The sequence below is a fragment of the Rhinatrema bivittatum genome, chromosome 2, assembly GCF_901001135.1.
Source record: "Rhinatrema bivittatum chromosome 2, aRhiBiv1.1, whole genome shotgun sequence".
NCBI lineage: Eukaryota > Metazoa > Chordata > Amphibia > Gymnophiona > Rhinatrematidae > Rhinatrema > Rhinatrema bivittatum.
The window spans coordinates 810,599,697-810,626,542 of NC_042616.1; the positions used below are offsets into that span (position 1 = coordinate 810,599,697).

At 48.6% G+C, this 26,846-nt stretch overlaps 1 protein-coding gene across 2 annotated transcripts in view; it reads left to right on the top strand.

Annotated features, from left to right (window-relative positions):
• Positions 1–26,846, top strand: part of LOC115085797 (ranBP-type and C3HC4-type zinc finger-containing protein 1-like) — a 288,361-nt gene that overhangs the window by 53,527 nt on the left and 207,988 nt on the right. For both annotated transcript variants that reach the window (XM_029592220.1, XM_029592219.1), the window contains exon 5: positions 13,092–13,182. In XM_029592220.1, the coding sequence (XP_029448080.1) occupies positions 13,092–13,182 (91 nt within the window). The remainder of the gene's footprint in view (positions 1–13,091; positions 13,183–26,846) is intronic.

Consider the following 26,846-nt stretch of genomic DNA (forward strand, 5'->3'; position numbering starts at 1 on the left):
GGAGGAAGGTTTGGAAATGTTCAGAAATCACTCAGTGGACTCCTATGTCTCGGCGGTCATCAAACACACTACTATCCCTATGGAGGGCTCGACGGCCCTGAAGGGCGGACAGGACGGCAAACTTGAAGCGCATATGAAACGTATTTTTGAGGTCCTGGCCCTGGGGGTCCACGCGACTGCCTGCAGCAGTCTCATGTTGCGGGCAGGTCTTAGGTGGACCCAACAGTTACTTGGTGCCCAGGACCTTCCATCGGCAGAGGCGGAGCAGGCTGAACATTTGGAAGCCGTCATAGCCTATGGGGCTGATGAGCTCTACGACCTCCTCCTCCTCCGCGTCCAGGCGAAAGCGATGGCCTCAGCGGTGTCCGCTCGGCGACTCCTTTGGTTGCGCAATTGGTCTGCTGACCCATCCTCTAAAGCACGATTGGGCTCGCTGCCCTTCAAAGGTAAGTTGCTGTTTGGAGAGGACCTTGAGAAGCTTCTGGATTCTTTAGGGGACAATAGTCCATAAGCTCCCGGAGGATCATCAGAGACAAAGCACGCTCCTTTACACCCTCCCGCCCTCGTTTCCGGGGGCAGAGACCGTATACCACACGTGGTCGGGGTGGTCCCTTGAGGGGTTACTCTTCCCGGTCTCAGTCTTGGTCGCAGCCCTTTCGTAGGCATCGGCCCTTTTGCGAGGGCCAGCCCGTGCGTTCTGCCCCTAAACCTGCCACTCAGTGAAGTTCAGTTGACCCATTCCTCTGTCCCTTTTCTGGGCGGCCGCTTCTCCCTTTTTTTTCGAGAAATGGGTCAAGATCACGTCAGACCAGTGGGTCCTCGACATTGTACGAGACCGGTACGCCTTCGAGCTTGTTCGTGACCTACCGGATCTCTTTCTATTCTCCCCTTGCAGGCGCTCCAAACGAGAAACAGTAGAGCAAACCATCGCCAGACTACTGAGTCTGGGCGCGCTTGTCCCGGTCCCGGAAAGAGAACTTGGCGCAGGCCAGTATTCCATCTACTTCGTGGTGCCCAAGAAGGACGGTGCTTTCCGGCCGATCCTGGACCTCAGACGGGTCAACCGAGCTCTCAAGATCCCACGTTTTCGCATGGAAACCTTACGAGCGGTCATCGCAGCAGTTCGCCCCAGAGAGTTCCTTGCCTCGCTCGATTTGACAGAGGCGTACTTCTGTATCCCGATCCACCGTGATTACCAGAAGTATCTTCGTTTCCACATCCTCAACCGGGATTTCCAGTTTCGGGCCCTACCGTTCAGCCTTGTGACCGCGCCTCGCACCTTCACCAAGATCATGGTGGTGGTGGCGGCAGCCCTTCGTCGGGAAGGCGTTCTAGTTCACCCCTATCTGGATGACTGGTTTGTGCGGGCCAAGTCGGAGGCTCTCTGCAAACAGGCGGTAGATCGGGTATTAGCCCTCCTCGCGTCTCTCGGGTGGATAGTGAATTTTTCCAAGAGCAACCTTCAACCCTCCCAGGAATTAGAGTTCCTGGGAGCCCACTTCGACACCCGACTGGGCAAAGTCGTCTTGCCTCGTGCGCGGGCCCTCAGGTTGATCGGTCAGATCCGGAATTTGATCTCGCTGCCTCTTCCAACGGTCTGGGACTACTTGCAGGTACTAGGGTCCATGGCTTCCACCATCGACCTAGTCCCCTGGGCCTTTGCTCATATGCGACCGTTACAGAAAGCTTTGCTATCATGTTGGCAGCCAGTGTCTGAACAGTTTCACATAGTCCTCCCTCTTTCGGCCTCTACCATCGCCGACTTGCAGTGGTGGCTTTCGCTCCCCCATCTTCTCTGGGGAATGCCCCTTCAGTCTCCACAGTGGACGATAGTAACCAAGGACACCAGTCTCTTGGGCTGGGGTGCGGTCTGTCTGTCCCGGTCCACTCAGGGGATATGGTCACCCATTCAGACTTGCTGCCACATCAATCGGTTGGAGGTCAGGGCGGTGCGTTTGGCTCTGCAGGAGTTCTTGCCCCTCATATGCAGCAAAGCGGTAAGAGTGCTGCCCGACAACTCCCATCACCATGTCGTACATCAATCATCTGGGCAGAACGACACCTGGACTGCCTGGTGGCCTCCCACATTGCGGGCAAGGAGAATGTTCAAGCCGATGTTCTCAGTCGCCAATCGCTCGATCCGGGAGAGTGGGAACTCTCGGAAACAGCCATGGACCTGATCGTCGGAAGGTGGGATCAGCCCCACCTGGACTTAATGGCGACCATGCACAATGCCAAGGCCAATCAGTTCTTCAGCCGCTGGAGGGGCCACAGCTCGGAGGGAGTGGATGCTCTAGCTCTTCCTTGGCCCATGGACGTTCTCATGTACGTGTTTCCTCCGTGGCCCCTAGTGGGAAAGGTTCTCAGGAGAATAGAATTCCACAGGGGGCTAGTGGTTCTGGTAGCTCCCGAATGGCCACGCAGGCCGTGGTTCGCGGATCTCGTCAACCTGGCGACAGACGGACCTCTGCGGCTCAGCCATCTTCCTCGTCTACTTTGGCAGGGGCCCGTATTTTTCGACCAGGCCGATCGCTTTTGTCTAGCAGCCTGTCTTTTGAATGGCGGCGTCTGAGACGCAAGGGCTACAAGGAAGAGGTCATCTCTACTTTGCTTCGAGCTCGGAAGCAATCGACTTCTCTAGCCTATATGCGCGTCTGGAAGGTTTTTGAGACTGTGAGGAGTCAGTGTCTCTATGTGCGCTCCGCCCCGGTTTCGTTAGTCCTTTCTTTTCTGCAGAAGGGCCTCTCCAAGGGCCTCTCCTTCAGTTCCCTTTGCGTGCAAGTTTCCGCTCTCGGCTTCTTCTTGGACGGGTCGAGGGTCATCCTTTAGCGGCTCACCCGGATGTGGTTCGGTTTTTGAGGGGAGTAAAACACCTGTGGCCGCCCGCCCGCAATACTTGTCCTTCGTAGAGTCTCAATCTGGTCCTCCGGGCCCTCTGTTCTGCTCCGTTCGACCCCCTCCATCAGGCAACGGTAAAGGACCTTACGCTCAAGACAGTTTTCCTTGTTTCGAGTGCCTCCGCCCGGCGGGTCTCTGAGATTCAAGTGTTGTCCTGTCGGGAACCCTTTTTGCGATTTTCCGACTCCGGTGTCTCTCTTAAAATGGTGCCCTCTTTTCTTCCGAAGGTGGTGTCCGCCTTCCATGTGAACCAGTCGGTAGAGCTTCCAGCGTTTTCTCCGGAGGAAATCGCGGGTACCGCTGGAGGCGACCTTCGTAAACTGGATGTCAAACGCGTCCTACTCAGGTATCTTCAGGTTACCAATGACTTTCGGGTCTCCAACCATCTTTGTCCTCTGGAGTGGTCCCAATCGAGGCAAGCCGGCTTCTAAGACCACTATTGCACAATGGTTGAAAGAAGCCATTTCTTCGGCTTATCTCTGCCTAGGTTGGACTATTCCGGAAGGCTTAAAGGCTCACTCACTACTTTCTCAGGCTACTTCCTAGGCAGAGAGTTAATCGGTTTCTCCGCAGGAGATTTGCAGAGCCGCCACCTGGTCGTCCCTGTATACTTTTGCTCGGCACTACCGTCTGGATGTACAAGCGCCGGTGTTTGGTTCTTTTGGGCGGCAAGTGCTTTGAGCGAGACTGTCTCGGGTCCCACCCGGGATAGGGAAGCTTTGGTACATCCCACGGTCTGGACTGATCCGGGTACTTACAGGGAAAGGAAAATTAGTTCTTACCTGTCAATTTGCATTCCTGTAGTACCACGGATCGGTCCAGATGCCCTTCCCTGTCTGTCTTTCTTTTTTGTCCTCTCGAAGCTTGTTCTTACAGATTCACAGATTTTGACACTTAATTCTTTACAAGAATACTGAGCAATTACACCGGAAGCCTTGGTTTTCCAAGTACCAAGTATATGCAAGGGCGTATAGTCTTACCATATTCTTACATTGTTCTACAGTTGCTCCATTGAGCTTTCTAGTTACTTGCTTGATCCTATTCTGGTTTTGTTGTTTTCTGCTTTGAAAATGGTTATACTGAAGGGTTACAGGATAGGCTCTGTCCTCATATATTTTATTTATTTATTTAAAAACTTTTATATACCGGTATTAGTATGCATACATCATACCGGTTTACAATGTAACTTTAAAGGTAGAAATTACAATGAACAGGGAGGGCGAACAAGGAGGAGTATACAAAGAGCAGGAGGTGGAGGAATTAAAGCAATAAATAAAAACTGCAACGGACTATTTACAGGAATATACAAGGCGTAGGCAAGATACTTGCAGAAGTCGGTGTACTTAATCAGGGTAGGCTTGTCGGAAGAGCCATGTTTTAAGTTTTTTTCTGAACTTGGCGTAACATGGCTCTAGCCTGAGAGTGGTAGGGAGGGTGTTCCATTGTTTAGGGCCTGCAATGGATAGTGCACGGTCCCTAGTAGAGGAGAGGTGGGCTTTTTTCAAAGGGGGAATGGAGAGGGTGCCTTTGTTGACAGTGCGAGTGGGTCGTTCAGTGCGTATAGGACGAAAGGGTTCATCCAACCAATTGGAATTGTGCGAGTGGATGGACTTGTGCACTATGGTTAGAATTTTGAAGAGAATTCGGGATGCGATGGGGAGCCAGTGGAGTTCTTTGAGTATTGGGGTAATGTGATCAGCTTTCCTTGAGTTGGTGATGACCCTGGCGATGGCATTCTGGAGCATTTGTAAGGGCTTGGTGGTGGAGGAGGGTAGGCCAAGGAAGAGGGCATTACAGTAGTCCAGCTTTGAGGAAAGGGTGGCTTGGACGACGGTGCGGAAGTCATGATAGTGGAGGAGGGGTCTGAGTTTCTTCAGGATGTGAAGCTTGAAGAAACCTTCTTTGAGGATGGAGTTGATCTGTTTTTTGAGATTGAGTTGTTGATCTATGATAACCCCAAGGTCTCTTACTGTGGGTTGGGGTGTTATGACGTTGAAAGCTGGATCGTTGGAGATCGGTGGTTTGGGAGGGAGGTGAGGAGAGATAAGGAGCAGCTCTGTTTTGGAGGAGTTTAGAGCGAGGTGGATGTTGGTGAGGAAGTCATTGATGTTGGCAAGACATGTGTTCCAGAAGGCAAGGGCATCTGAGAGAGAGTTGTGAATGGGAATGACGATTTGAACGTCATCTGCATAGAGGTAGAATTTGAGGCCGAGGTCTGTGAGGAGCTGACATAGAGGTGTGAGATAAATGTTGAAAAGGGTGGAGGAGAGGGAGGAGCCTTGTGGGACACCTTGAGACAAGGGATAGAGTGTGGAGTTGGCGTTTCCTATCTTGGGACACCCTTTCAGTTTTAGTCTGTCTCCACCTGCTGGAAAGGAGGCTCAACCCACGGTCTGGACTGGTACTACAGGAACGAAAATTAACAGGAAAAAATATAGGAAAATTAGTTCTTTGATGCCCTTGGATCTATTTAAAGGGGAGAGAAAGCGTTTGTCTGATCTATAGCTGTAAAAACTGAAAATAAAGTATGCCCAGTCCAAATGCCTTTCTTCTCCATCCCCATCCTTTCATCTGTGTTTACAGTTTTAAAAGTTAGAATAATCCCTAAAGTGCAGGTATATGTTCAGGCGACATCATCCTGAGCCCATTGGCAATGAGCTGAGGAAGGGAGCCTAAGCCTTGAAAGATTTATAGATCTTTTAGGCTGATTTAACTTTTGAATGCTCAATGTTTTCTGTTCAGTGGAAAATCACAGGACTGTACATGCTTAGAGAGAACAAAAGAGATAGGAAGTTACGGTAGTTACCTTAAAAGTAATCTTGGGCAGTTATCCAAAATCCATCTAATTTTACTGTGCTTTGTACTGCATTGTATAATTTTTAGTAATGTTTTAAAGTTAGCAGGTTTTCATAATTCAAGATCTTAACATCTGTTTTGCCATCTTGTGGCCATATTTGTATTCTAGAGATGGGCACAACTAATGTAGCAGGCTTCATTGACCTGGCTTTTTAAATAGAAAACTACGTCCTACTCTTGAGTAAATTTTCAAAGAGATTCTGCATGGGAAAAATAGCACATATGCATGTGCATATGTGCTATTTTATAAACATGAAAAGTATGCACGTATTTTTGGTTTCACATGCACTTTTTACTGGTCTAGGGTTGTTCCAGGGTGGGGTTAAGAAGTACGTACAGTAGCTGCTATTTTATAAGATATACGTCTATAAATTATCAACTTATGCGTGCAATTTACACCTGCTAATTGACTAGTGCAAGTGAAATTGCTAGTCAGCGATTGATTTGCTTTTGTCTGTAGTTTTTGGGTGGGAGGTTTGGGTGTACGTGTGGGAAGGTTCAGGGTGTGAAATGCTAGAGTTTAGGTGGCCTGGCAGAGGTAGTGATGAACTGGTGATTTCCCGTCGATAGCAGGGCTGAATTAGCCATGCTGTCATGGGATCTGCCAATCAGGTCCAGGAGGCGGAGCTTGTTAAGCAGAGGTTAGTTTTTTATCTCTGCGGCTGCGCGTGTGTTCCCGCGCAGGAAAGTAACAGATTCTCCTCAGTCTGTTCTTTCCGTGCGCGGGATCACACGCGGAGCCATTTTCTCCTCAGACATGTCAAAATCGGGCTTCAAACGGTGTCGCTGTGGCAAGGTAATGTCGATCACGGATGGCCATGACCGATGTTACCGTTGCCTAGGCATCACTCATGATGTACGCGACTGCGAGTTTTGCGCTCGTATGTCCCCTAAGGCCCAGAAACAACGGGCCTACCGCCTCAAGGAACTCCTTAGCCTCTTGGACCCATCGGAAGCCCACTCTTCACCGGGCCCGGTGAAGAAATCCACTCATTCTCTCAAGGGCGGCTTTGTGGGACCCTTCTAGACCGAGAGGAGTGGAGGCGAGGCAAGTACCAAGGGATCAGGGCTCTGATTCCCCCGATCGGGATCGATCGGCCTCCCGTTCGCCGTCAAGAGACGGCTCCGGGGAACCCAGTGTATCGACACAGGGCCCTGGAAAACCGTCGCACTCTAAGGCGCCAAAAACGTCGAGACACGGTGTGGTGCCGACAGCGCCAGACATAAGATCGGCGCCGAGAAAGTCTGCGCACGCTACGGGCCCGACAGTGTCGAAGTGACCAGCGCAAAAGACTGCGCCGACACCATCAGTGCTCATACCAGCGCAACAGAATGCACCATTGCAGATAACAGTGGCGCAGATCACAGGACTAAAGACATTGGTCACAGTGCAGTCCGGACGCCGACGTGACTTATACAGCCTTTCACGGCAACCTATGCCATCTCAACCCGTACAAGGCCACGAGCCAACGAAAGAACATAGGAGTCATCGTAAGCGTAGACACCAATCCCCACAGTTATCACGTTCTACCTCTAGTGATTCTGCACAACGAACATCGGAGACAGGTTCTAAAAAGTCTCGATCTACCCATAGGCGCTCAACTCACAAGGGACCAGGTCACACACATAGGCACAGACATCATTTCAGCCGTAACACCGCGCCAAAAAAGACCTCAGACAGAGAAGGCAGCCCTTCCACCTCCAGATCTTCCAAGACTCAACACCATAGAGCACGATCACACCAGTTGCCCATATGCCTCACTTCTTCTCAGGCGTCCATGTCATCAAGAAGTTCTTCCAAAGGACTAGAGGATACCTCTCCTCCACGGACAGTACCAGTACCACAGAATACTGACAAACCAGTCATGCCTCCTAAGACAAAGGAAGCTTTCCGGCAATTATCACAATCGCTCGCAGGATTCTATGAAACTCTTGAATCTTCTTTCACAATGATCAACCAACCACAGAAACCGGTTAACGACCCTAATACTCAACCTTCACGGGAGCTACCGGTGGAACCCTCCATCTCCCCAATTTTAGTGCTCTCCATCCTTACTTGCAGGACCAGAGATTCCAGGAGATTCTCCATCCCCCTTCTCAATCTCCATCCTCATTGACAGGGTTCCCATCCGATCCGCAGGAGCAGCCACAGGAACCATACTCTCCGCCTGAAGACCTCTCGTACCCTAGATTTTTGGAAAAATTGGGTACTATTCTACAGTTGGAAGTACAGAAGGAATTTGACCCCAGATCAGAAACTCTGGGTCTTCTAAAAAGTTTTGATGTCCCGGGAGAGCCCACTGCACTTCACCGCATGATCTGCTTCACAGTGTTCTCCTAAAATCTTGGGAAGCACCTCAATCTTTGTCGGCGGTTTCTAGGAAATCAGACATCAAATTTCAAATGAAGAAAGATCCACCGCATGCGCTTCCGCAGCTACCCCATGAGTCTATAGTAGTGGAATCGGCGATGCAGCGTTTTAAGAAATCTAAGACTCACTTGACGTACCCACCAACCAAAGACAACTGATATCTGGATGAATTTGGATGGAAGGTGTATCAGAATGCAATGCTTACAGCAAGAACTATGCATCATCAGTTTTAGATGGTGCAATATCTTTATGAATGTATTCAGGCGACTAAAGGTATGCTCTCTTCTACGGCGGATCAGTCACCTCAAACCATCCATGATATGGAAGAGTGCTCCAGACACCTACTCAGGTCAGTCTATGAAGGTCTAGAAACATCATCCAGAGCATCAGCAACAGCTATAGTGGCCCGCCGGATGGTGTGGCTACGTTCCAGTTCCATAAGAGAGGGATTTGCACGAGAAACTTGCAAATCTACCATGTACAGGGGATAACCTTTTTGGTACCAGATTTCAGGAGACGGTGGGTAAGCTGAAGGAAGAAGCGATAGCCATGCAATCTTTGCAAACACAACCGGCTTATGCGGCCTCCCGAAGATACTACCCGTACAATCGACGGTCTTCTTATGGTCGCAGATCTTATCGGTTGTACCAGACTTTCCGGCCTCAACCATACACATCGTATCAAAGGCCACAATAACAGCAACAACAAACCCAGCTTCCTCGTAGGGGTAAACCCCGTACTCGGAGACAACAGACCCAACAGCCGATACCGGCAGTTAAAACAGCAGTCTTTTTGAATTTACAGCCACCACCATGCACCTTAACGCCACCAGGGAGAATCCAGTCGTGTCTACCAATGTGGGATCAGATTACTTCCGACCAATGGGTACTAGACATAATACATCAGGGTTATCAACTTCAATTCATAACAAGACCACCCTTACCTTACCTTCCCACAATACAGATTCAGAGATCTCAGTTGCAACTTGTACACGAGATCTCCAGCCTGCACAAACAGGCCATCACACTTCTATCCCGGAAACAGCAGAACATGGGATTTTACTCCACATACTTCCTGATACCAAAGAAATCAGGTGGCTTACGTCCCATCCTAGACCTTCGGGAACTCAACAAATTCCTGACCAAGGAGAAATTCAAGATGGTATCATTGAAGTCAATTCTTTCTCTACTACAACCCAACGACTGGATGTGTTCAATCGACCTGAAGGATGCATACACTTACATTCCAATCCATCCATCCTCTTTTCGTTACCTATGTTTCCGGTACAAGCAACGACACTACCAGTACAAGGTGCTCCCCTTTGGATTATCTGCTGCACCCAGAGTATTCACCAAATGCATGGTAGTGGTGGCGGCTCATCTTAGACAACAGGGTATGGCAATCTTTCCATATCTGGACGATTGGCTCATAATAGCCTCAACTCGGGAGATACTGATCGATCATCTCCATAGAATAATACAATGCTTACAAACATTAGGACTAGTGATCAATTTTCAGAAATCACATCTGCAACCAACGCAACAACTACAGTTTATAGGAGCATATCTGGACACCACGAGGAGCACAGCATACCCCCCATCGGACAGAAGGTTACAGCTACGCCGGCTTCTGCATCACTTGAACAACACTCAAACCCCTTCAGCGAGACAGGTGTTAGTAGTCTTGGGTCACATGGCGGCAGCCAACTTCACTATTCCCAACACCAGACTACATATGAGATGTCTGCAGTGGGGACTGAAACATCAGTGGAAACAACACGCTCAACCGTTAACGCAACCAATCATACTAACATCCGAGATGAAGAAGGACATCGCATGGTGGCTTTTCCAATCCACTCTCTCCAAGGGAGCACTGTTCCGCCCCCCCCCCCCCCCCCCCCCCCCCCCACAATGCAGTCCTGACCACGGACGCATCACGGAAAGGTTGGGGAGCGCATCTCGAAATTTACAAAACGCAAGGGGTATGGACATTAGCAGAACAAAACCTACAAATAAATTTGTTAGAACTCAGAGCGATCCGAAGGGCTCTACAAGTTTTTCAGGATTACCTAAAGGGCCGCAGAGTCATGATCTACACGGACAATCAAGTAGCATTGTTTTACATCAACAAACAAGGAGGGTCCGGTTCATGGTCCCTCTGCAAAGAGACATTGATTATCTATCAACATGCTCATTAACATTGCATACATCTGCAAGCGACTTACCTCCCGGGAGTGGCCAACACACGAGCGGACAGGTTAAGTCGAATCTTTCATCCTCACGAATGGACACTCAATTCAGACATAGCCCACAGCATCTTCATGAGATGGGGAACCCCATCGATCGATCTCTTCGCAACGGAACTCAATACGCAGGTTCCAAATTTCTGCTCCATACGACCCAGCAACCTCAGGATAGCTCAAGATCCTTTCCTCATTCCTTGGTCGACAGGCCTCCTATACGCCTTTCCTCCCATACCTCTGATCACGAGAACGATTCAAAAGTGCATAGCGGACAGAGCTCAATTGATTCTCATTGCTCCAGCCTGGCCGCGACAACCATGGTACAGTTTCCTTCTCAGACTATCTCGGGAAGCACCAATACGTCTACCAAATCGTCCGGACCTCCTCTTTCAGGAGCAGGGGACTCTTCTACACCCATTCCCTGTTTTTTGTAACTGCTGTCTTCCGCACTATAGTTCCTGTTTGTATTTTTTATGCACCTCTGTTTTACTGTAAACCAGCATGATGTGATTTATCATGAATGCCGGTATATAAAAAACTTAAATAAATAAATTACACGCATCCCTCCACTTGACAGCGTGGATGTTGAATGGCTTCTGTTGACAGAACAGAGAGTATCTTGGCATGCACAACTTATTTTATTGGAATCTAGGAAGCTTTCCACAAGGAAAAACTACAGTTACAAATAGAAACGTTACTCAACTTGGTGTACATCCAAGAACATATCACCAATAGACTGTCTGCCGGAACAACTCATGGATTACCTTCATACTTTGTACGACACTGGGCTGGCCACGTCTTCCATTAGAGTTCATCTCAGTGCCATAGGTGCATACCATAGACCATTAAATGATACACCAATATCTAATCATCCATTACTATCTCGTTTCATTAGAGGACTCCCTCACCTTCGCCCTCCAATTGCAAAACCTCCAGTTCCATGGAATATCAACACAGTCCTGGAACAACTCATGCTTTCCCCCTTTGAACCTCTGGACTCAGCACACATAAAATACCTTACTTGGACGGTAATGTTTCTAATAGCAGTAACTTTGGCAAGACGAGTCGGGGAACTGCAAGCATTAGTCCATTATTCACCATATTTACAATTTTTTTACCAAAAGGTGGTTCTTAGACCTCACCCATCCTTCTTACCCTAAGTAGTTTTGCAGTTCCATCTTAACCAAAGCATAGAGCTAGCAATCTTTTTTCCTAAACCTCATGCCAACGAGAGGGAAAAGTTACTTCATACACTGGATTGTAAAAGAGTGTTAGCTTACTACAAAGAAAGAACTAAGTTTGAACCTCGAGCTTCTCAACTATTTGTATCATTTGATCCAAAAACACTGGGACTACCAGTGTCAAAACGTACCATCTCTAGCTGGATAGTACAATGTATTCAATTTTGCTATGACAAAACAGAAGTCACATCTGTCTTTTATTCCCAAAGCTCACAAAGTAAGAACCCTAGCAACTTCATGGGCACATCTTCGAAATGTGCAACCCATAGACATTTGCAAGGCAGCTACATGGTCATCACTACATACCTTCACATCACACTACTGCCTAGATCAGCAAGCAACCACGGATGTGAAGATAGGGCAAGCAATCCTGCAATCTCTATCCTCATGTCCTCTGTGACTACCACACTTCTTCAGATCACGTCCCAATTAACAGTATTGCACCTAACGTGATCGGGAGCTTGGGACTCCCATGACAGCATGGCTAATTCAGCCCTGCTATCGACGGGAAAAAGCAAGTTTGCTTACCGTAAACGGTGTTTCCGTAGATAGCAGGATGAATTAGCCATGCTGACCCACCCTCTTCCCTGGCAGTCACCGTTTCTTCAGATCAACTACAGCTTAATCACAGACTGAGGAGAATCTGTTACTTTCCTGCGTGGGAACACAAGCGCAGCCACAGAGACACAAAAACTAACCTCTGCTTAACAAGCTCCACCTCCCGGACCTGATTGGCAGATCCCATGACAGCATGGCTAATTCATCCTGCTATCCACGGAAACACGTTTACGGTAAGCAAACTTGCTTTTCCAAGTACTTGCGCATGCATTTTCCAAACGATATAAATGCCTATTTTATTATGCACATGTTATATTTTCTATGCACCTAAAATATACGTGTGTATGTTTATGAAAGAGGTAGAGAATGTAAGCGCTTTCTTGCATTGGAAATATTTGCATATACTGAAATATGCATGCTTTCCTGAGCAAAACTGCCACTGCAGAATTTATAAAGTATCGGGATAAATCTCTGTGCATTCACTTATGAGCAGATCCAGTACTGTGAATAGGTTTGAAAGTTGGGCTCTAAATGTTAAGAGAATGTGGCAAGTCTGCGCATGTTCAGGAAAACTTCAGGACAGACAATAAGTACCTGGCCCTGATAACTCACATGTACCATAGCGACAGAGTAGAAGATAGCAGAAAAAGATCAGTCGGCTGCCAGCCATCGTTTGCCTCTTGAGAGAGATCACTCCCTTTCCAGTTCAGATTTTATCGTCCTCTTCCTTTGTACTCCATTATCCTGTGCATATGAGTACACAGGATGGTTTCTTTCCCATGCCAAACGACAAGTGGTTGTCCAGGTCCCTGTGTAACCCTACCCTATAGATGTGAGCACTTGTGATTCTATTATGACTTCTAGTTATTACTGTCCTTGCAGCTTGCCAGAATGTAATATAATTTTCCTCCTCTTTTTTTCTCAGTATGAAGGTTGGTGTGGAAGATGCAAGCTGTTCTGCAAATGTCACAATCAAAGTCCAAGCATACACTACAGTAGCAATGCTGAAACAGCAGGTAGATTGGGACTATTGCGCCCACAACATCCTAAATTTAACTGTGTTCCTTTATCCTCTTGTTCCTTTCTTCCTTATTTTGATCTAATGATAATTTTATTTTTCTTGTCACATTTAATTGATTGGGTTAAGGTAGCTGCTATCATTTAATAGACACCAGGATACACAATGGATGTTTACTGCAACATATCTTGCTTCAGGATTTTGGTCACACTTTTTTGTTACTCAAATTTTGGCTTGGCAATAAAGGTCCGTGAAAATGCACTGGTAGGTTGCTGAATGTTCACGCAACTCAGTCCTGTTTGCTGGGAGTCTGGTGTCCTTATTCCAGGGGCAACGTTTAAACTAACACCAATTCTTTTTCCAACAGACTATATAAAAATTATCATTGGGTTACTTAGCTTTATAAACATTACCTTGGAGGCTCCTTGCTTCTCAGTTTCCTGTTTCCACAGTAGGAATGTTAAATATTATTCAAATAAGTAAATTCTTACCTTTTAGTATGCTTTTAACTGTGTAATAAAATCTGGCCCTATCTGTTGTGGGGAGAGGCAGGAGTGAGTTCAGCTTTCTCACAGGACAAGCAGGATGGTAGTCCTCACATGTGGGTGACATCATCTGATGGAGCCAATCACGGAATACTTTTTGTCAAAGTTTCTAGAACTTTGACTGGCCCTACTGGGCATGCCCAGCATGGCACTTAAGCTGCACCCAGCAGGGGTCTCCCTTCAATCTCTTTTTTTTCTGCTCAGTTAATAGCCACGCAGAGTTTTGGAGCTCTTCACAGTTCCTGACTGGAAATTTTCCTCAGGAAATTATTTTCAAAACTTGTAAAGGTTTATATCCTCTAGGAGTCTCCCTTCTCCGCCATCGAATACTGGGTCGTGCGGTAAGTTTACCACCGTTTTTCGGTCTGTTCCTGGTGGGGACCTCTGTAGGCCTTGTTGTGCCGACCGCGGCCGGCCTAAATTTTTCGACGGCCACGATGGCGGGTTTTCGTCGGTGCCCTGACTGTCCGAGGACTATATCAATTACGGACCCTCATTTAGTCTGTGTTTATGCCTCGGACCGTCGCACGACGTGGAGACGTGTACCGATTGTGCCCAAATGACCCCGAAGGACCGAAAGGCATGGTTGGAAAAAATGGCACTTTTATTCCATCGCCAGTCTTCGCAGGTACCATCGACTCTATCCTCGCCGAAGCATCGACGTCACTCCGAGGCTGAAGACACCCGATCGCTATCCCAGTCCTCTGTGTCTACATCATCAATGCCAGAATCGGGGAAAGCGGACCGTCGAGAAAAGCACAGACATAAGCATCGATGGCCGGTGCACTCCGCTTCTGCTACGTGGGTGGAGCCGTCGACAGAACCACCGATGAAAAAGACCCGATCTGATGAGCGTCCAGGGCCCTCGAATCCGGATGCACCGAGGCGTCCCGCGCCTTTGGTGGAACGGGCTACCGAGACTCCACTGGGATCGGTGGACCCTCCGGTACTGCCCATAGTGCCTTCCACTCCGGACCTGGGGCTCACCACCCCAGCGCTCTGAGAGGAATTGCACTGAATGGTGCAAGAGACCGTGGTGCAGGCGATCCAAAGCCTTCTGCGACCACAGACGCCAGCACCGGTGCCTCTGCCGGAACCAGCACTGATGCCCCCGGTGCTGCTGCCTCTCCTGGATAAACTGGATCTGCTCATCTGTGCCCTACCAGGGGCACCGAGAAAATTACTGTTACCGATGATTCCATCAATGCCTATCCCACTTTCATCGGGAGAGGAGGATACATCGCTGGAGCTGGTTCTGGGGCCGTTGGGAGTGTCACCATCGAGGCCACTGATGAAATCCCCGATGCCATCAGTTCCCAGACATCCGGTACTGATGCTGGATCTTGAGTTCTCGATCCCAAGACCAGTTCCCTCGATGCCAGCACAGATACCTGTACCCAACTCGACCTCTGGCTGGAGAAGTTCCAAGTTTCCACTTGGACCAATCGAGGGATGCAGGGGATCAACCCTATGATCCCTGGACGGATGATTCCACAGATACCCAGGATTCAACATAAGTTCTGTCGGAGCAGTATCCTCCTCCTCCAGATGAAAAGGTGCAAGTCTCTGCCGGAAGACCTCTCCTTTAATAATTTTATAAAGGAGATGGCGGAGTCTCTCTCTTCTTTTCAACTGCAGATGGAGGAGATTCCAGGCATAAAATGCTAGAAGTCCTGCAATTCCTGGATCCCCCTAAGGAAATCATGTCCTTCCCAGTTCATAGAGGTGTTGCAGGATCTGATGGCAGTGCAAACTGGGGAGCATCCTGGGTTGGTTCCTCCTGTAAACCGTAAGACGGACGCTATTTACTTAGACCAGCCTTCCCTGAGATTTCAGAAGACACAGCTAGCTCATCAGTCAGTGGTGGTGGAATTCGCCCAAAAGAAGGCCAAGCATCCAAAACCCCATTCTTCAGCGCCACCTGTAAAGGCGCAGAGATTCCTCGACGCTTTGGGCCGCAGGATATTTCATGGGGCCATGCTTATCTCGCGCATCGCGTCATATCAATGATAGATGACCCATTATACCCATAACCTGTTTAAACAGCTACAGGAGTTTGGAGAGTCCCTTCCAGACCAGCTTCAAGACCAGCTGAATTCCATCATAAAGAAGGGATTCGATGCGGGAAAACATGAGGTCCGCTCTGCATATGATGTCTTCGACACGGCCTCCCGTTTATCTGCAGCTGGTATCCGTGCCCTCCGCTGGGCCTGATTAAAATCTTCTGATTTCCGTCCTGAAGTGCAGGATCATTTGGCCGACCTCCCCTGCACAGGGCATAACCTTTTCTGTGATAAAATCCAAGAGATGGTGGCCCAGCTGAAGGACCATAGTGAAACGCTTCGGCAGCTCTCGGCAGCTCAGGCGGATCTTTCCACTCCATCCAAACGATCCTTCCTGCACGACACTAAACGGACGACATACAGGACCCGTAAATATTATCCACCGGCGTCTCGAGGTCATCTGTCCCGGCCTTTCCAGAAGTCCACCATGCGCCAGCCTAGAGCTCAGAAAGCTCAAGCTCCTTCCCTGAACTTGGTGGTTGGTGAAACAGATAAGTATGGGAAAATAAGTGTGGGAGCTTGCTGGGCAGACTGGATGGGCTAATTGGTCTTTTTCTGCCGTCATTTCTATGTTTCTATGATACCTTCCTGCCAGGGGCAGCTTGCAGGAAAATATCAGCCCGGAGAATTTTTTTCAAAATCAGCCGACAAGTTATCTGTCTAACTCCCTTGTGCATTTTCCCTGCAGCATGTGTTTCAGCAGTTCCCAAAAGCACGCCAAACTGACCCTTCATAGGTATATCAGGTGACCTGGAGCCTGGCAGAATTGAACCAAAAAATCTCCAACATAAACGTCACATTTTTCCTAAATAACTAAGTAGTAGAACACACCCCAGACCAGTGCAAACAGAGCTGCGTGCCCTCTTTCATCCATGCAATTGGTTGTCATACTCCAAGTCTGGTTACATCTCTCATAATTATATCTTGGATTCCTGTTCTGGTATTAGTCTCTTGGAACCAATCAGTTCTTGAACCAGTTGCCAAGTAATGTGATAACCACACTGCCAGCCAGTGTCAGACACATGCATAGTCTCTCAGACCTAAAGACACTCACATACACACTCTTGTTCACAGTGTATGGGTATGTCATAGAGAAAGTGTGTGTATGGGTGTCTCTGTGTCAGGGAGAAAGACACTCTCTCACTACGCTCTCGCTCTCTCTCTCTCACTCACATTCTGTCATTGTGCTGCTGCTGCTCATAGGCTCACACAGTGAGTACCCCCGCTCACGCATGCAGAACACACAAACCCTCACCAAATACAGAATAGACAAAGTTTAACTAGAAACATGCAAACAAAAAATGAATTGCAAACCATAACAAGAGACACTCTGTATGCAGTGCAACGATGGAAAAACAGAAACATCATCTTTCCTAGCGTGTAGGACTCAGGACCAATGGGTATAGTGTACTCCTGATAGCAGATAGGAGACAGAGTCAGATTTCAAAGCTGACGTCAACCTACATATACCCATGCAGGAAGCTCAGCTCTTCAGTATTTCTCCGTCTCCTAAGCAGATACGGACACTACACACACTAGAATAGTGTTAGCAGGTTTAAACCAAAGAAGAAAGAGAACTTGCCTCTAGAAGACAACTCCCCTAGGTGAGAATTCCTGAGGCGATTTCAGAGAACCCTCAGAGGCAAGCCTCGGTCCGGTAGCTGGCTCCCAGCGTGGACTTAGCCCCCAGGGTGGCTGAGAGGCAGCGGGTGCAGAATGGAGCGCGGCGGTGAAGGTAACTCCCTCTCCCCCTGCAGCCGGAGACCGCCCGGCACGAGACTGGGAAACGCCGGGACCCGGTAAGGTAGAAACCTCTCTTAAGTCTTTGGTCTGCGAGACTTGAATAGCCGCACAGTTTTTCACTTTCTGGCGTATGTTAAATCGAGTTGAGCAGCTCCGCCTGGGCTAGACCCCAAACCGGGGGGGGGGGGGGGGTGTCGCCATCTTTTCGCGTGGTTGGCGGCGCCATTTCCCCCCTTGACCGCCATATTGTCTGCACTACCGTACTGTGCGCACAACAGCGCGCACAACCGACCTGTACACACAGCGGGGCGCGCAACTGTGCCGTGCGCAAAGCGACGTGCACAACGGGGCTGGGCGCATAGCGGCCCACTTAAAAGGCCCGAGTGCACAAATAGTTCTGTGCGCACAGCAGCGCGCACATCTTAGCCAGGCGCACAAAGTAGTAGCCTGCGCGCATATCTTTGCGCATCCCGCACGCACATCTTCGGCGCACCCAGAGAGTGCACAACTAAGCCTCCCAGTGTGCATACCTACGCGCACAGAAGAGTTTTAAACCTCTCCATGCGCTCAAACCATGGCACCACCAGCCAAGAAGGCCAAGGGACAAGCCCTCTGCCCAGCCTGCCACCTGAGCTGCGCAACCTGAAGTGGCCTTCTCCCTATGCCAGCAGTGCGAAGTGGCTCAGGAGGAACCAAAGCAAGGTCCCCCACAGTCAGTAGAGATCCGGATCCACTAATGATAGTACCCCGGACCTCTGTATCTCCAACTCAGCACCTACTCAGGAAGGCACCTCGGGGGTCTCAACTTTAACGCCGCCTGGAATCAACATGGACCCAGGGACCTTTTCCAGGGTTTAATTCTTCAAAGGGCTGCAAACCTTTGTCCAGGCACAATCAGCCCCGGCTGCGACCCAGTCCCAGTCTCCACCAGAAGCGCAAGACCTTCCAAGCACCTCTCGGGCCCCTCAAGACATGCCCTTCCTAAGCAAGAACCTCCCTACCGGGGATACAGGCACCTCGGAAGACGAGACTGACTCCCTGGAGGAAGGAGAAATCCCTCCAGGGATGGAACCATATTGAACCATGCTGCAATTCTTCTCCAAAGACGAGTTACCAGCTCTCGTGTCCCAGACCCTGAAGACGCTGGGCATTCCAGGCACGGATACAACAGCGGAACCAAAGATGAACCCCATCCTGGTGTTCCTCCGTCAGGCCTTATGCTACTTCCCAATCTTGCAAGCCATACAACAATTGATTGACCTGGAATGGAATGCCCCAGAGGCCAGCTTCAAAGGAGGATGGGGCCCTAGAAGCCCTATACCCCCTGGAACCCATGGCCAAGGAACTTCTACGGTTCCCAAAAGTGGATGCTATGGTCTGCGCAATCTCAAGGCGCACGACCATCCCCGTCGAAGGAGGAGCGGCACTCAAGGATGCCCAGGACAGATGTCTGGAAGCCATTCTTAAACAGTCCTTTGATGTAGTAGCAATGACCCTGAGGATCGCTTCCTGCTGCGCCGTAGTGGCACTTTCTTGCTTGCTCCTCTCCAGAGACGCAACCACGCCCGGTGAGACGATGGAACCTGCGGTATCCTTCCTCACGGATGCGACTTCAGACCTAGTGCGCGCCTTAGCCAGGAACATCGCCTCAGCAGTGGCAGCCAGAAGACAACTTTGGCTCCGAAATTGGTCTGCCAATGCGACCTCCAAAGCGAACCTCATGAGGATGCCCTTTAAAGGATCTCTCTTGTTTGGAAGCGAATTGGAGAAGCTAGCCAACAAATGGGGTGAATCTCCAGTACCTTGGCTACTGGAGGACAGGAACAAAATAAATCAGTGCTCCTCCCCCCAAAGAACCAAGGGCAGAGGAGCTCAGCGCTTTAGACCGTACAAGAACACACACTACCAAGCACCTCGCCCCGCAGGCAGGACTCAGTCTTTTCGGAACAGACACAACAAGAGGGGAGTAGGCTCAGGTACAGGCCCTGGCCGCACCCCACAATGAGAATCAGCAGACCCATCCACAGGAAGAAGTCATAGGGGGCAGACTTATCCTCTTCTACCAAAGATGGGTCGAGATAACGTCGGACAAGTGGGTCCTAACCATCATTCGAGAGGGATACTATCTGGACTTCCACAGTATCCCTCCAGACAAATTTGTGAGATCACCATGCCACTCCCACTCCAAGAGGATGGCAGAGGAAACCACACTGGCAAGACTACTCAGCCTAAGAGTGATAACACCGGTGCCCACGCACCAATAAAATACTGGTCACTATTCCATCTATTTTATCATTCCCAAGAAGAAAGGAATGTTCCGGCCCATCATGGACCTCAAGACCGTCAATCGTTATCTGAGGGTACCAGACTTCCGCATGGAAATCCTATGTTCAGTCATAAGGGCAGTACAGCCGGAAGAATTCAACATCTACCTTCTCCCGCTCTGCCAGTTACTTGCCAACCTAAAGTTAACGCACTACCTCTATGCTGACGACATCCAGATTCTCATCCTGATCACAGAGTCTCTTCAAAAAACATGGTCACACTGAAATAGCTGCCTCCAATCTGTCAACCTTCTCCTCACAAGCCTCAACCTGATACTCAACACCAACAAGACCGAGATCCTGCTCATAGCGCATGACAACAAAATAATCCTGCTCAACTCTCCAAGTTCTTCCCAACTAGCCAAAACATCCATTAATCACTCACCTCATGTGAGAGACCTAGGCGTTCTTCTGGACAACCAGATGAATTTTAAAAGATTCGTAAATAACACCACCAAAGAATGCTTCTTTAAATTGCAGGTTCTAAGAAAACTCAAACCACTCCTACACCTTCGTGACTTCCGCTTGGTGCTCCAGTATATCATCCTGTCCAAAATCAATTACTGCAACTCCTACTGGGCCTCCCTGCGAACACCATCAAGCCCCTTCAGATGGTCCAGAACGCGGCGGCCAGGATCCTTACCAATGCTAACAAAAGAGAACACATCACACCTATCCTTCAATATCTCCATTGGCTTCCAATCAAACACAGGATTCTCTTCAAAGTTCTCATGTTGATACACAAGGCCTTGCATAATATCTTCCCCCTCAATCTAAGCTACCAATTACGGCCACACATCTCGAACAGACCGATCAGAAATGCATAAAGAGACACTTTATACACCCCACCCGTTAAAACCTCGCTAAGGAAACGAGCCATGTCCACAGCTGGTCCCCCTCTCTGGAACTCGCTCCCGCCTGACCTACGACATGAACCCTGCCCTCTGGTCTTCAAAAAGAAACTCAAAACATGGCTTTTCAGTCAAGCCTTCCCAGAGAGATAATCGATCACAGCGGCTCCACTGGTCCGGCTAATGACTTCCCCAATCCTTTTCTTTTCCCCAGTCCTATCACTTCTCGCACAGCAACGCACTAGCTGTCCGACCCTGAGTCATCCCGCCTTCAGTAACCTTTCCCCCCGCATCCTTTAGCTCCCTATTTACCCATTGAGCCACAGCCTTAAACTACTCTTGCTCAAATGCATTACTCTCTTGCCTCCCGTGGTAACCTCTTTCCTCGACTTAAAATCATGTATATAGACCTTTAAGCCTATTGCTCACACAATAAGCCCTTAAGTATCCTTTATATTTATGAACCTTTTGTCTTTTCTTTCTTATAAGTATTAGGCTCTTTACCCCCGTTGTAACTCTCCCACCATGTATATGCCTAGCGCTAGGTTCTTGTTCACACTATAATATAAGTTATTTGTATCTCATGTTCTTTGTACTCGCCCTAGGCGACAGTTCAGTTCTTATGTAAACTGGTGTGATATGTATTCTATACAGGAACTTCGGTATATAAAAGTTAAAAATAAATAAATTCCTGACCTCCCTGGATCTATCTGAAGCCTATCTCCACATCCCAGTCCATCACGACCATCAGCGCTTCCTATGCTTTGCGATACTGGACCATCATTACCAGTTCCGGGTGCTACCCTTCGGACTATCTACCGCCCCTTAGACCTTCACCAAAATCATGGTGGTAGTGGCGGCAACACTGAGGAAAGAAGGAATCCTCTAACATCCTTACCTGGATGATTGGCTGATCAGGGCAAAATCTCCAGAGGAGAGTCACCAGGCGACCACCAGAGTCAAGAATCTGCTGCAGAAACTCGGGTGGGTCGTCAACACAGTTAAGAGCTGCCTGCAGCCCTCCCAATCACTAGAGTACCTGGGAGTCCAGTTCGACACCAAGCAGGACAAGGTTGTCCTGCCCCCTCCAAGGGGGGATAGCGCTTGAAGTGCTGAGTCCATCTGTCTACACCAGCGGTTCTCAACCGGTGTGTCGCGACACCCCAGTGTGTCGCCAAGCACCGGCAGGGGTGTCGCATGGCTCCCGGTCCCTCCCGCTGCTCTTTCTTCCCTGCTGCCGTTGCCGCCGGGCTATCAGCACGTTCAAGCCCAGCGGGAACGGCAGCGGTGCAAAAAAAAAAAAAAGCTGTGGCATCCGCGGCTGGCCTTTTCTTCTTCCCACGCCTGCATTCCCCCCCCCCCCCCCCCCCCGGACCCGGAACAGGAAGTGATACGCGGTGCGCGGGAAGAAGAAAGGCCGTGCCGCGTGATAAACTAGCAGTGGCCGCTGCAGCATCGGCCCCCCAAGCTATTGCAGCAGATGGTAATCGAGAAAGGAGAGAGCAGCATGAGCCTCCCGCGATCGATGAAATTCTTCCTTCTTGGCCTGCGGGGGCTGGAGGAGGAGGAGCAGCTACCGTTTGTGCTCGGGGGGGGGGGGGAAGTGAGTGACAGAAAGAGAGAGAAGCAGCCAGCCAGCCTGTGTGTAAGTGAGAGAATGTGTGTGATTGAGAGCCTGTGTGTAAGTGAGAGAATGTATTTGATCGAGAGCATGTGTGTGATTGAGAGAAACTGGTCAGAGAGCTGATGTATGTGTATATGTGAGAGACAATGAAAGTGACTGCTCAAGGAGATGACTGATGTGTATGTGAGAGTGTGAGACAGTCAGGGATGTGTGTGTGTGTGTGAGAGAGAGAGAGAGAAAAAGCATGGAAGTGAGAAATCTGGGTATGTGAGAAAGCATGGGAGTAAGAAGCCTGGTGTTGTGGGGGTGTATGTGAAAGAAAGCATGGGAGTGGGAAGCCTGTGAGTGTGCATGTATATGAGAGAGACTGGTTGGTAAGGTGACTTTGTGACTGGTGTGTATGTGAATGTGAGAGAGAGAGAATGTGATTCAGGGAATGAGAAGCCTGTGCACGTGGAGAGCGAGCATGGAAATGAGAGAGAGACTGGGTGGGGGGGTGTGTGTGTGTGTGTAACAGAGAAAGTGATTATGGGAATGAGAAGCCTGTGCAGGTGAAGAGTGGGGCATGGGAGTGAGAAACCTGTGTGTGTGTGTGTGTGAGACACAGCATGGGAGTGAGAAGCCTGTATATCTGAAAGAGAACATGAGAGTGGGAAGCCTATGTGTGTGTGTATATGCATGAGAGAGATCAGGTGACTGGTGTGTGTGTATGTGTGAGAGAAAGAAAGTGATTATGGGAATGAGAAGCCTGTGCATGTGGAGAGAACAAGCATGGGAGTGAGAGACTGGTGAGTGTATGTGAGAGAGAGAAAGTGATTATGAGAGTGAGAAGCCCATATATGTAAGTGGAACACGGGAGTGGGAAGCCTGTGTGTGTGTGTATGTCATGAGAGAAACTGTTCAGGAAGGTGACTGGTGTGTTTGTCAAAGACTGGGAGATGATTGGTGTGTGAGAGACAGAAACTGGTCATGGGGGCATGACTGGTATGGTGTGTGTGTGTGTGTGAGAGACATGGGCCCTAAGGAAGAGGACCATGAGTATAGAGCTTAGCCACTACTGCTGCTTCTGGTGTGTGCTACAGCCTGCATGGAAGAGGAGTAGGAGAGCTGCTGGAGGGGGTAAGTAAAGGTGGCTTTTTAAGTTTATTTTTCTTGATTGACTGCCATTTTAATTATTTAATATTATGTGATGTGTCTGCTTTTTTTGAAATATTTTATTGGTGTTTGGAGAATTTTTAATAGTTTTTATGAGTTTTTAATTGTTGGATGTTATTCTGTTCATAGTTGTTGTGAAACATTTATTCTGCTTATTAGTATAGTTTTACAATTATTTCTGTGTGGAGATCTATAGCTGCTTGCTAGTTCTGTTTTCCTAATAAGAGGTGTATTGGTTTTTAGGGCCTGATTTAATATTTGTAGTGTTGCCTTTTCATAGATAGTGTTGCTCCTGTTTGAGTGTATTCCATAATACAGGTGTAACTGTGTGTGGATTAGTTTATGTGCATTACTACAGATTCTGGGAGTATGTTAGGTCGGTTCTGTGTCTGTTACAGAGATATTTTACTAGCATGTAAGTGTTTTATCAGTCTTATTTGTTGCGTTTTCTCAAGAGGACATGCATTGGTGGTAAACTGCTGTCTTTTCATAAGTAGGGCTATTGAGCCTGAAAGTAGAAGGAGTTTGAGTTGCTGTTACTGAGATGACACCAGAACCAGAATATCTTTTTTGTAGAGTGAGTTGAATGGGGAATGTCATAATTCTGCTTTACATCCATTATTGTGGATCAGGGGGGTTCCCGTGGATGCAAACTGTACATTTACATCTAGCCCTGTGACGATCATGGGTCAGTGTGTCACGCATGTGAGAACCATCTGTCAGGTGTGTCCCGACAGAAAAAAGGTTGAGAACCACTGGTCTACACTAAGGAAAACAAAATTATCAGGTAAGTAATTTCTCCATTTCCTAGCGTGTAGCCAGATGGACTCAGGACCAATGGGATGTACAAAAGCTACTCCCGAACAGGGCGGGAGGCTGCCCATGGCCCACTTAATACTACCCTTGCAAAGGTTGTGTCCTCCCGGGCCTGGACATTCAAGCGGTAGAACCTGGAGAAGGTGTGTATGGAGGACCACGTCGCCGCTTGGCAGATCTCGGCGGGCGACAGCATCTTGGTTTCTGTCCAGGACACTGCCTGGGCCCTTGTTGAATGGGTCTTGACTTGCAGAGGTGGGGGCTTCCCTGCCTCTACGTAAGCCGCCTTCATTATTTCTTTGATCCAGCGGGCTATGGTTGCCTGCAAGGCCTCTTCCCCCTGTTTCTTTCCACTGTGAAGGACGAATAGGTGGTCCGTCTATCGCATAGGTTCCGATCTTTCCAGGTATCGGACTAGACGTCTGCCGACATTTAGATGGCGAAGAAGGCGTGAGTCTTCCGAGTCCTTATGTTCATCTGGAGATGGCAGCATGATGGCTTGGTTTAGCTGAAACTGAGAAATCACTTTCGGTAGGAAGGAGGGGACTGTGTGATGCTGTATGGCTCCTGGCATGAACCTGAGGAAAGGTTCCCGACAGGATAGTGCTTGAAGTTCAGAGATGCGATGGGCTGAACATATTGCCACAAGGAATGCAGTCTTCACGGTCAGGAGACGTAGTGATAGACCGTGTATTGGTCTGAAGGAAATTCCCGCTAGGAAGTCTAGTACTAGATTGAGATTTCATAGGACACTGGCCACTTTAAGGGTGGTCGGATTTGTTTAACCCCTCTCAGGAAGCGGGAAATATCTGGATGGGTTGATAGACTGATGCCGTACACTTTGGCTCTGAAGCAGGCCAGCGCGGCCACCTGAACCTTGAGGGAGTTGAGAGACAACCCCTTCTTCAAGCTGTCCTGCAGAAATTCCAGGATCATGGGAATTTTGACTGTCCACGGGAGAATCTCATGGTCTTCACACCAGGCTTCGAATACTCTCCATATTTGGATGTAAGCTAGTGATGTGGAGAACTTGCATGCCCAAAGCAATCACTGCCTTAAAGTATCCGCTCTTCTTCAGGCGAGTCCTCTCAAGGGCCAGACCGTAAGAGAGAATCGAGTAGGGTCTTCGTGGAGGATCAGTCCTTGCCAGAGAAGGTCCCTGTGTGGAGGTAGGCACAGAGGGTTCCCTGCAAGAAGTCTTCGCAGTCTGCGTACCATGGCCTTCTTGGCCAGTCCGGGGCCACCAGAAGTACTAGTCCCCTGTGGTCTATCTTGCGGATGATCCTGCCCAGTAGTGGCCATGGGGGAAAGGCATACAGCAGGTCTTCCTGTGGCCATGTCTGGACGGAGGGCATCGATTCCCCGGGATTGCGGTTCTCGTCTGCGGCTGAAGAACTTGGGGACTTGGGCTTTGGACCGGGTTGCCAGTATATCCATGGTTGGGGTTCCCCAGCGGTTTACTATCAGCTGGAAGGCTGTGGTCGACAGCGTCCATTCCCCCGGATCTAGGCTCTCTCTGCTGAGGTAGTCCGCAAGTTAATAAAGTTGAAAACCTGTCTCTTCAAATAAGCATACACTTAACAGCACACCTTCCCCTCCACTGACTCCTAACCCCCTCTCTCCCCACTCCTTTCCTTTCTCCCCCTTAGTCTCACCCCCCTTGCTCTAACTTCCCATCCTTCTTCCCCCCTATCCCCCCGTCCTCTGCCTATTTACCCCTTTCCTCTTTTTGTTATATCTCATACCATTTAATTTGTAAATAGTCATATTTTATGCCATATAATTTGTAAGTCGTTCAGTTTTATGTTTATATTTATATTTATCTTACTTGTCTTTATTTTCTTTCATACTTCCTGTTAATCAACTTTATGCTCATTGTTCTGTTTCACTGTAAAGCTTATTTTGCTGCATTTCGTTTATTGTGAATCGATGAGATGTTCCCAATGTTTATCGGTATATAAAAACTTCTAAATAAATAATAAAAATTAAAGCACACATATATCCACAATAGCTTTTCGAGGAGAATACTGAAGAGCTAAGCTTCCTGCACGGGTATTTGTAGGCTGACGTCCGCTTTGAAATCTGCTATCAGGAGTACACTATACCCATTGGTCCTGAGTCCATCTGTCTACACTAAGGAAAACGAAATTATCAGGTAAGTAATTTCTCCAATTCCTCATTAAACATCAAATCATAAAATCAAGATATGATTGTTGGTTTATAAACTAGTAAAACCATACTCAAAAATACCTAGCTCTTCATACCTGGGAACTTTAAATTCCAGTCACCCTCAGATTGTCATAGATTAGTCAAGTATAGGAGGTATTCACAAACTTTCTCTCTTTTATTTAGTATATACACTTTCTAACATATATGCTCATTCTCACACAAACTCCCTTCTTTTCTCTCACATATATAATGACTGGCTCTCAAACTCTGGTTCACACAAATGCTCATCGGCGTGCTTGTTCTCTCTCACATACATGTTCACTGGCTCACTCACTCTTAAGAACATAAGAACATAAGAAAATGCCATACTGG